The sequence below is a fragment of the Juglans regia genome, chromosome 15, assembly GCF_001411555.2.
Source record: "Juglans regia cultivar Chandler chromosome 15, Walnut 2.0, whole genome shotgun sequence".
Classification (NCBI taxonomy): domain Eukaryota; kingdom Viridiplantae; phylum Streptophyta; class Magnoliopsida; order Fagales; family Juglandaceae; genus Juglans; species Juglans regia.
Window position 1 is genome coordinate 2252002 of NC_049915.1, and position 11241 is coordinate 2263242.

The 11241-nt window shown below is 29.2% G+C and overlaps 1 protein-coding gene across 1 annotated transcript; it reads right to left on the bottom strand.

The window, feature by feature from the left end:
- Nucleotides 1-4044: 4044 nt before the first annotated feature.
- On the bottom strand, nucleotides 4045-10862 carry LOC108987679 (CBL-interacting serine/threonine-protein kinase 23-like). The gene is made up of 5 exons (XM_018960654.1): nucleotides 10809-10862; nucleotides 4865-4945; nucleotides 4457-4510; nucleotides 4247-4372; nucleotides 4045-4107 (listed from the first exon to the last, which is right to left on the bottom strand). The coding sequence occupies exons 1-5, from the start codon at nucleotides 10860-10862 to the stop codon at nucleotides 4045-4047; spliced, it is 378 nt and encodes a 125-aa protein (XP_018816199.1).
- Between the last annotated feature and the right edge of the window lie 379 nt (nucleotides 10863-11241).

Below are 11241 nucleotides of genomic sequence, written 5' to 3' on the forward strand. Positions count from 1 at the left end.
CGCTTCCAGCTTTAGGCTGCTGCTTGAACCACATGAGCGGCTTGATCATGACCTCAGGTAGTACCTTTTCTTCTGCCTCTTTCTGCTCATCCCAGACCACTTTGCCATCTTTGTCGACCATGATCACCAGCCTCGTAGCCATGATTTTCTTTCTCCGTGTCTTCTCTAGCTCTCACCTACCTGATTTCTTTGTCTGTATTTTTTTTTTAGTTTGCAATCGGCCTGGGGCGTTATTTAAATAATTAAGGACAATGAGCTAAGAATTAAATAATATATTATTGAGCCATGGGAGCAAATTTATTTTAGTGTGGATTCGAAAGTGGCTGATGCGTTTGAAACTAGCCTGACGCTTTTCTTTTAATCGGAAAGATCATGAGAAACTTCTAGCATGGTATTACTGTAATATGAATTTAATTAGTTTATATACGCTGGTTATAATTAACAGAGTAATATGAAGTGTGCAAACTTCGGACATTAAAATTAGAAGCCACTAAAAACAATTAATTGTTTATACTTTTTTTATGATATGATCTACTCTTTATTTCAAATTAGTTAATTAAGTCTATGCGAGATTTGTATATACTACTACTTAAGCTTATCCAAATCAGTGTACTTGATTTTCCTAGGGAGACTAGAGGTCTTTTAAGACTTGATAAAAATAATTTGCCGTATCTGAGACGGCAATAATGTTTGTTCTTTGGAGTTATTTTTTTTTTTGGGTTTTGGTTATGGTTTATGGGTTTATTGATTGTTCACCATGGTATTCCTCCGCCATAAGTGAGGGTTTTTTATTAATAAAAGTTGGGGAGGGGCCACTTTTGGACATGTGGTCCTGACTCTTTAAAAAAAAAAAAAAAAAAAAAATCAGTACTCTGGATTTAGAATGATCATGATGATGAAAAAATTGATTAATAAGATTTAAAGGATGCTAATATCGACAAACTATTTACAAAATAATAGAAACGTACAAATTAAATCAACAATTGTTGAAGGATTTTGGAATATCGATCGGTGTTTGAACGATTTGTGTAAATTATTTTGGTAATAGTACTGTCATGAAAGCATCATGATTAATTTTGCAAAACGACCATTAATTCTTATAGACCAGGAATATGTAGCATCCCAAACAACGACAATATAATAACTATAAGAAATTAATTCAAGTTTATTTGTAGTCAGTTATTTTTTAATAAAAATAATTATTTTTTATTAAAATAAGTCTAATTTCATCACGAATAATCATTTTTATCTTAAAAAATCTATTACAACTGCTTGTTTTTCTTATAGTAAGTACTTTTGTATATAGGAGCTCAAATTTAATTTTAACCTTTTTTCTTATATATATGATGCTTCGAGGAAGCCTCATGGAAACAGCTTCGTCCTGCAGGGAACCAAAAAGAAGGGCAACAAGGCCGGCCAATAGCAAGCAATTACTTCTTCAAATTTTCTACTTCAAGATTCATATTGGTGAATATATATTATATATGTATATATATATATTATGTATATATATTATATATATCTTATACACACAAAAGAATTAGAGATGAAATCAAAAATAAAGAAAGGACTCATTTTAAACACATCAACAACTTCAGTAATTTAATTATAAAGCCTGAGGTAATTGCTGCAATGATTCATTTTACAATTATTGTTAAAAATTATGATCATGTGATATTGCATGCAAATTATGATCACAAAATTTGGTAGAGATTTTTCATTTTTCTAGGTACACGTGATCAGATTATATATATATATATATATATATATATATTTCATTTGTCTTTTTTTTTTTTTTTATTGTCTCCATATACATTTAAAGGTGGTCCTGCAGATCATGCATTCATATTTTGGTGATCAGCTGGGAAATTCATAGTAGTAGTAGTTGTTGATGATAAGGGTTGATCAGAATGATGATCATCATGATGGCCGGTTTGATCCAAAAGTTAATACGTGTAGAACACTGCAAATTGCAGATCTGACCTTTTCATAAATAAATTGCATGGCCAATTAATCTTTATCATAATCTTAAAAATTTGTCAATTAAGCCTCAAAATCAGGCTTTAATTGATGTCACTCACTTATGAATATGTCCATGCATCCACCATCGATCGATGATTTCATATATCATGTGTTTGATCAAGATCTTATCACCTGGTTGATTTCTTTGTGCGGTTTTTTCTAGGTCGTACCAATTATTAGGTGACATTAAATAAGGGAATGAAACAATGGGAGAGAAGCTTAAAGACCAAGCTAAGACTTAAATCTTATGTAATAATGATATATGCTGATCATGAAACGATATTTCTTACTTTCTTTCTTGGTTACTTCCTTTCATTCTTTTCTGTTTTGGTCAAAGAACTTATTTATAGAGAGAAATACTCTAATTATAAAATAATTATACAAAAAAAGCTCATTCAACATGTTACTTAATTAAATGATCACATTTTTTTTAATTGATTATATGCTAACTATTTATTTATACTAATGTTTCTAAAATATTAGGCCTCGTTTGAATTTAGAGATGAGTTGATATGATTTGTGAATTATAAAATAAATATTATAAAATATTATTTTTTAATATTATTATTATTTTAAAATTTAAAAAAATTAAATTATTTATTATATTTATGTATAAATTTAAAAAAATTATAATGATAAGGCCATTATATGAATTTAGATGAATTATGAATCTAAACAAAGGCTAACTGAATAGATTGACGTTTATCTATCATAGATCTTCTCATGATTACATCACGTGATTATATGATAAATAATAATCATACACATGTAATATGTCATGTTTTATAACAGGAAATTTAATTAGACAGATCGACTTTTGACCTCTTCTCCAATATTAATGACACGAGTCTATGACCTATAAGGTTTGGAAAACATCATCATATAGATAGAATATCCTAATTAATTAGCTTTATTAATTAAGATTTCTTAATTAACGATCTCTCTCTCTGTCTTTTTTTTTTTTTTTGTTGCTTCACTTTATGATCAAAAATTTGAAAAAAGAAAAGAAAAGGAAAATGATTGAAGCTGACAATTAATAGATAGAAAATAGCTCCCATGCATGAGATTATTTCTCCTTATTCATTGAAAAGAGTTTCTATTGGTACTAAGAGCACGGCTATTGTAAAATAGAATTTTCTTTAAAATATAAAGAATTGGTCTTAAAATAGGACCCCATCAGATCTTGTATTTTACAAATATTTTACATTTTGATACAGTGCTCCCGCTACATCTACAGAATCATGTTCACCATTGTAAACTTTTTTAATTATTTACTCTTTCTTCCGTCCTTGATTTTCCTCATTCCTTTATATTTATTTTATTCTCATTTCAAAACCTCCTCTTTCTCGTTCCCACTCTTTCTCCGTTGCTTGGCGCCAAAGACAGAAGCATAGCTTCTTCCTCGACTACGCTCGCTGCTTCCATCTCCGATCATCCAATTTTAAGCTCTACTCTCATTGTTGAGGTAAACATTGGAATCTCTTTCTATGTCTCTCATTCTCTCCAAAATGCATGAAAGTTTAAATTTTTTCTTCTCAGAATATGGGTGTAGGAGTTTTCGTGGGTAATTGCGTATACCGATTCACAGAATATATTGGTGAAATATGTTTGCTTTCTTGGAATCTCTATCTCTATCTCTGTCTCTCACTCTCTCTAAAATGAAGGAAAGTCCAAATTTTTTCCTCTCAAAATATGGGTCTATGAGTTTGCGTGGGTACATGATTGTGGAATTTTACAGCATATGGAGAGTTTCTGTATACAAATTTATTCTCTTACTTATTTGTTGGTTTCATTGAGTTTTTGTATATTGATGATTTTTTTGATGATCAGTCTGTTCTCTCAACGATTTGTGCTTTCTTGCAACTCAACAACAGAGAATCTCCAAGAAACTCACCTTACCACTTATGCAAACAATCTCTCATTTTTTATGCTTTGCTTCAAAAAGCATGGCTTCCACATAAGCGCCACTTCATTAACAAACTATCGCTCAGTTTTTGTTAAAATCATTTAGAGTGTAGAAAATTAACTACCTATGTCATCTTCATCCGTAACAAGTTCATTGACGTTCGCCACTTCATTGACCAGCTATTACTCAGTTTTGTTAAAATTGTTTACAATGTAGAAAATTATCAACCTACTTCATCTGCATCTGTAACAACAAGTTCACTCCCTTCACATGTGCATTAGGAAGTATGAGTTAACAGTGAACTAGAGAGCAATTAACCTTTTTATATAATGCCATGAGGTTGGATTCATTAAAAGGTAAATATCCAGCCATCAAGACAAAAAGAATCACACCACATGACCACAAATCTGCCTTTGCTCTATCATAGCCTTTATTGTTGATCACCTGGAAAAGTAGGGTGTGAATGAAAAAATAGGTTCATAAGATTAAGAAATCGTAGTTTGCACTTAGAAACAAGACCTAATATACCTCTTGAGCAACATAATTTAGCGTACCACATGTTGTATGAAGTAACCCATCTTCCTAAAGAGAGGGATAAGATTATCAGTCATAAAACCTTCACAAATTGATTATGCCAAAGATGCCTCATACTTCGCCACAATATCAAAAATCCAAAACAAACTGTTAGGCACAGATCACAAATCAAACTGAAAGGTGAGGCTTCTAGGGGCCAGTAGCCACTAACACCTCTCATATTAAGTTCTGGATAACTTTTATTATGATATTTTATTTGTGCAAGGCAAATTTTTTTTATAGGTAAAAGTAAGGTTTTAATGATGAAACACAACGAAAGGCATTTCTCAAGTATATAGGAAGTATACACAAGAAAATACCTAATTACACTTTTTGTGTAAGGCATTAAGTCTTCATACTCACTTGAACTTGTTGTGGTAGCGCACTCAATCCAAAATCTGAAACTTTGAGAACACCATTAGCATCAAGCAGTAAATTCTTTGGCTGTGAAAAGACAAACGAAAATATCTTCAAGTTTTTTCATTTTGAGATAGTTGAAAAAATACATATAGAATATACTCAACAACAGAGAATCTTTTGATGTATAAATTTCCTTAGTTTTAACTTTTAAACTTATATTTGGTGCACAGAATATACATACATACATACATACATACATACATATATATACATACATATATATATATATATCTATATGTATTACTACTAACAGAATATGTATATATATATATATATACATACATACATACACACACACAAACACACACACACACACACACACATATATATAGATGGAAGAAATCAAAGATAGATCAAGTTGAATATTTCATTTGGATTTGCTGAGGACCATAAATTGCAGCCCCTTTTGGGTTTTTTGAGGACCATAAATTGCTGCTATTTATGGATTATTTTCTGAAATTTTTTTACTTTGTTTAGCATGTTCATCTACTCTGTTCATTGTTAGTTTAGCCTACTATATGTTTTAGTTTAGCATGTTCATCTATTCTGAAATTTGTTTGAGTTTTTATCAAAACAAGTGATACTTATCAAAATTTAGAATTTCACAAACATGAATATCGAGTTTGATTGAGTTCCATGATTCCTTTTTTATTTTTTATTTTTCTTTTATTCCTTTGAAGGATGGATTCACAACTCCATGAAATTCATTCCTTCACTACCCTCTTATAGGAGGGGGAACAAAGTTACAATGACTACCTCCTCATATTTTTTCTTATATATGATGCTTCGAGGAAGCCTCATGGAAACAGCTTCGTCCTGCAGGGAACCAAAAAGAAGGGCAACAAGGCCGGCCAATAGCAAGCAATTACTTCTTCAAATTTTCTACTTCAAGATTCATATTGGTGAATATATATTATATATGTATATATATATATATATTATATATATATATATCTTATACACACAAAAGAATTAGAGATGAAATCAAAAATAAAGAAAGGACTCATTTTAAATACATCAACAACTTCAGTAATTTATAAAGCCTGAGGTAATTGCTGCAATGATTCATTTTACAATTATTGTTAAAAATATTTATAATGAATTATTTGTGATTAAAATAATTATTTACGATAAAAGATAGATTTATTTCTAATAAAAACTAATTATTTTAAGAAAAACTAATTTTCAATAAATAAGTAATTTTCTTAGCTCGTGATCATGTGATATTGGATGCAAATTACGATCACAAAATTTGGTAGAGATTTTTCATTTTTCTAGGTACACGTGATCAGATTTTATATATATATAAATATATATATTTATATATATATATATATATTTCATTTGTCTTTATTTATTTTTATTGTCTCCATATACATTTAAAGGTGGTCCTGCAAATCATCATGCATTCATATTTTGGTGATCAGATATATAGCTAGGAAATTCAAAACTTTGTAGTAGTAGTAGTACTTACTTGATAAGGTTTGAGAATGATGATCATCATCCAAAAGTTAATACAAGTAGAAAACTGCAAATTGCAGATCTGACCATTTCATAAATAAATTGGCCAATTAATCTTTATCAAAATTATATTAAAAATTTTGTTAATTAAGCCTCAAAATCAGGCTAATTTAATTGATGTCACTCATGAATTAATATGCATCCACCAATATCGATCATTTTATATATCATTTGTTTGATCACGATCTTCTCACCTGGTTGATTTCTTTGTGTGGTTTTTTCTAGGTAGCAATTATTAGCTAAGTGGCATATTTAAATAAGCTAGGGAATGAAGCTTAAAGACCAAGCTAAGAATTAAATATTACGTAGTGGTGATACTGATGAAACGATATATGTTTCTTAATTACTTTTTCTTTCTTTCTTGGTTACTACTTCGTTTCATTCTTTTTTTAGGTCAAAGAGAGAAATACACTAACTATAAAAGAATTATTAAAAAAAAAACTAAACTCATTCAACATTTAGTTATAACATAATTAAATGATCACATTGTTTTTTAATTCGTTATAAGCTAACTATAATTTATTTCTACTAATGTTTCTACAAGATTAACTGAGTAGAATATTGACCCCTATATCTATCCTAGATCTTCTCATGATCACATGATTATATGATAAATAATAATCATACACATATAATATGTCATATTTGACAACAGGAAATTTAATTAGAGAGATCGACTTTTGACCTCTTCTCCAATATTGAGATATGAGTCATGATGAGTGGTGTGAAATAAAGACTATAATAATTGGCAACGTTTCCATGAGTCTCTGGGGACACATGCACGAACATATAAAATCAATACTAATCTCCACCGTTGATGAGACTCCACAAGTCAAACCTCATTTGCCATTTTTTTAATTTTTTATATAAGTTAATTATTATTATTATTTTATTTGCCATACCTTCTAAAAAGGAATTTTCTTTTTCTTTTTTTAAACAAATTAATATAGATATATAAAACCAAGAAATACAGAGTTAGCTTAATTATACAGAGCCGTTGAACGTGTGGATAATAAAGATATTTAATGTTACTTAGAACATTTAATTAATATAGAAAATATTGATTCATTTAAATAGCTTACCGAAATGGAATGAACGGCCAATTATATAAGCTATATATTTAATTAATGTGGATCGAAGTACTAGCTTATCTTAATTTTTAATTACTCCGCCAAAAATATAAGTTAATTTTTTATGGGTAGGTGGGGCGCACGATGCACGTGCGTACCATATCTCTTAGAAAAGGAATTAGTTCTTGGTCTTGTCAGATATTAACCGACATTTTATATTTATATTGATGATATTTTTATAGCTAGTAACGATGTAAATTCTATGGAGCACTTGAAATCCTTATTTGATAATAAGTTCAAGCTTAATGACCTTTGTCAGCTCAAATATTTTCTTAATTTAGAAGTGACTAGATCTACTCTAGGCTTTATGTCAACATAAATATTCTTTAGAAATTTCTCAAGATGTTGCAGGTTTCTTTGCTTCTAAATGAGCTTATTTATAAAAGTTTTGCTATACAACTTCCATCACACTCTACATTATTTTAAATTTTAAAACTTTTTAATATTTAAAAAAAAAAATTTAGTTTATTTTTTTAAAAATTATTTTAAATTTTCTATTCATTATTCATATAATAAATATTTAATAAAAGAAAAAAATAATAAAAATTTAAAAAAATGTGGTGTGGAGTGTGAGGAGGTTGTGAAAATTTTTTGTATTTATAAAGAGTTATTTGTAATTAAAATAATTATTTTTGATAAAAACAAATTTATTTTAATAAAAAATAATTAATAAAAAATAAGTAATTTTTGTAAAATATCTCAAAGACGGGATCCATAAGAACAATATAGAAAGAAGAACAAGAAGAATTTTGTAAAGAAATGAAAATGAAGATGTTGGTAAAACTTTATGAAGAAATGGTATTATTTATAGTTGAAGTTTTGAGAAAATCAAACGAATATTCTTAGTATATACTAGAGAATATACTAAGAATATTCTTCCACAATTATAAAAAATGAATATTCACGAAATATACCGAAGAATATCTTAGGAATATTCTTTCACAATTATCGAAAATGAATATTTACGGAATATACCGAGAAATATCTTAAGAATATTTTTTTACAATTATCGATAATGGATATTCTCATAATATACTTTGACAATTATATAATCTCTTATTTTTATTTTTTGAATTAATTTATATTTTAGTTTAACTTATAAATTTGGATTAATTTAAAATAGAACATAATTATATTACATTGTATATGGAGAGATATTGCAAAGGAAATTAAACTGCACCCCCCCCCTTCTTAGTTACCTTCCGAATCCCTCCCCTTCTGAACATCCTTCCCCTCCGAGTGTCACAATGTCCCTAGTTTATCTCCACCAATCTGCCGTCGTCGTCGCCGCTGTTTTATCCATCATTTACCTTGCATTTACTTCCTTCTTCTGGTAATGCTGAAGATGAAAAGCAAGCATGTTGTAGGGATCATCACCAAAAAGATAAAAAGTAACTCGTTGCTTTCTTTTAATCATCTTTTTCACTTTTTGTTTATTTCAATAATAACACATATTAAGTCATAATGGGTTAATAGCAGATCAGCTAAAAATTACTAGCTAGGTCTAATAATAATTTTTTATTATTATAGTAGATCAACTTGGACACAAAGATGCGTAAGACTCCAAACTTTTGGAAAGAAAACAACGACGCAACGCGTAAGACACCAAATATGTGTAAGACAGCAGATATTAACCAAAATATGTGGAAGACACCAAAAATCGAAAAAAAAAAAACTTTCAGTATGTGACTCCATCGATGGTGAAGGTGGTTGTTCCGTCAATGGTGGAAGAGATTGGATTGTGGTGGTTGATGATGGTGGAGATTTGGTCAGGGCCGCGAGGCGTGTTGCAGAAGGAGAGATTCAAATGTTTTCGTCTTTTTTGCTTTAGACTGAATAGAAGGGTAATGTGGCCGTTTCCTGCTGTAAAATGGGGTCAGTTTAGTCATTTACACATTGGGACTGCAATACAGTGCTCTAAAGAGGACTGTAGCTCTATTGCAAATATCAAAAGACATGAAGATATTATTGATAATTAGAGAAAATATTTGAAATGAATAAAAAAGATTAAAAATATAATATTTAAATGATATGAAAAAAAATAGATAAGCTGATGTACGTGTATGGTATATTGTAAAAGTCAGTATATAAAATAAAAAAGTGAGTTTTGGTGATATATTTTAAAAGATATGATGAAGAAGCTATTGTGAGTGTTCGAGAGTTTAACCTATTCCTTATTAAACGTTAAATAATAAATTAAATTATTAATTAATTAACGTTTTATCTTCGATTTAAATTTGTTAGAAAATTGATAATGTAACAAAAGAAACTAAGCATGTTTTGACAATTTGGGAGCCCATATCTAGCTAGGAAACACTTGCTCGTTCATTTAGGTTCGTATCTTTGTTAGTGGAATTTTTATAAATTGGATAATATTTTGTTTATTGAAATATTTTAATTATAAAAAGATATTGCATAAGGTGATTTCCTTCTCGTATGTGGTGGTCTTTTTGGTTTTACACCCACTAATGTAGTAATGACAAATCAGCACCTACCGTATTGGCCGGTATCATCACTTTACGGAGAATATCAATTACTGATGTGTTCCTACCGTATTGGTGGGTGTAAAGTTGGGAAAAACACCACCATCCGGTTTCAAGTATTTCTCTTACAAAAAATCAATCTCATAAATTGACGTCATTATCTGATAAGATACATCAGATTATAAATTATTTTTATTATAAAGTAAATTTAAAAGATCATATAAAGTCATATCATGAATTAATTTGTGAGTTTAGAGTTTATTCTTATGAAATTTCTTTATGTCTAGTACTTCTCTTTAACGTACGGCCTCCATGATGCTGAAATATTGTTTATATACGCTGGTTATAATAATTAACAGAGTAATTTAGTTAGTTTATGGGTGGCTTCACTTTTGGTGTTTGCGTCTAGAGATTATTGGATTTTCTCTCTATTAATTTTGGTTTTTTTTTTCGTTATTTTATGTTTTTGTATATGTTTCCTTCCCTTTTTTGTCTTTTGATTTTTTCTTGACTTTTGGCTAATTATCATTATATTTTTATGGTTTTTAGTTAAATTTTTTTTTTTTTTCCATTTTCACTCACTGTGGTTTAGATTTTATATTATATTTTATACGTTATTCATTTGTTGGTCATGGTCATAAAATTAAAAATTTGAAATAAAAAATGATAAACATATAGAATTCAGTGGACTGGACATGGTGCCCGGGAAAGTTCTTTGCACAAGTCAGTCAACGACAACTACCTTGTACGTACCTGGCTTGTCTCGCCCGTAGCCGCAACTACGTTTTCGATTAGAGATTCTCGCATTTATACTTTATACGCGTTGTGGCCGCGTTGGCAGGCTGATGTTTTTCAACGTCTCCTCAACCTTCACTTGTCACACGATAAAAATTCAAGAGAAATAATTTAATCTGAAAGTATTTATATAAAAATAAATTTATAAATTATTATATTTTAATATGATATATTAAAGGATCGTGCTACAGCCCCCGCTGGGGCTCCCGCTGGAAGCTCCCGCTGGGGGCTGTAGCATATATTATATGTGCTTTTTTTTAAGTTATTTTTTATATAATTTTTTTTTATATTTTTTAAAAAATAAAATAAATTTAGAACATTATTAAAAACATTTTCTTAATCAAGAAGTAAAAAAAAGTTATTAAAAAATACTTCGTTAATCACGAAGTAA

What these genes read in the sequence shown, in the direction of transcription:
- LOC108987679 (XM_018960654.1), bottom strand. Translation starts at nt 10,862, where the DNA reads ATGCGAGAATCTCTAATCGAAAACGTAGTTGCGGCTACGGGCGAGACA. An exon ending in TAAATTATGTTGCTCAAGAG is followed by an intron (nt 4,373 to 4,456) that starts GTATATTAGGTC and finishes CTACTTTTCCAG; the next exon opens with GTGATCAACAATAAAGGCTA. An exon ending in TCATGGCATTATATAAAAAG is followed by an intron (nt 4,108 to 4,246) that starts GTTAATTGCTCT and finishes ACTGAGTAATAG; the next exon opens with CTGGTCAATGAAGTGGCGAA.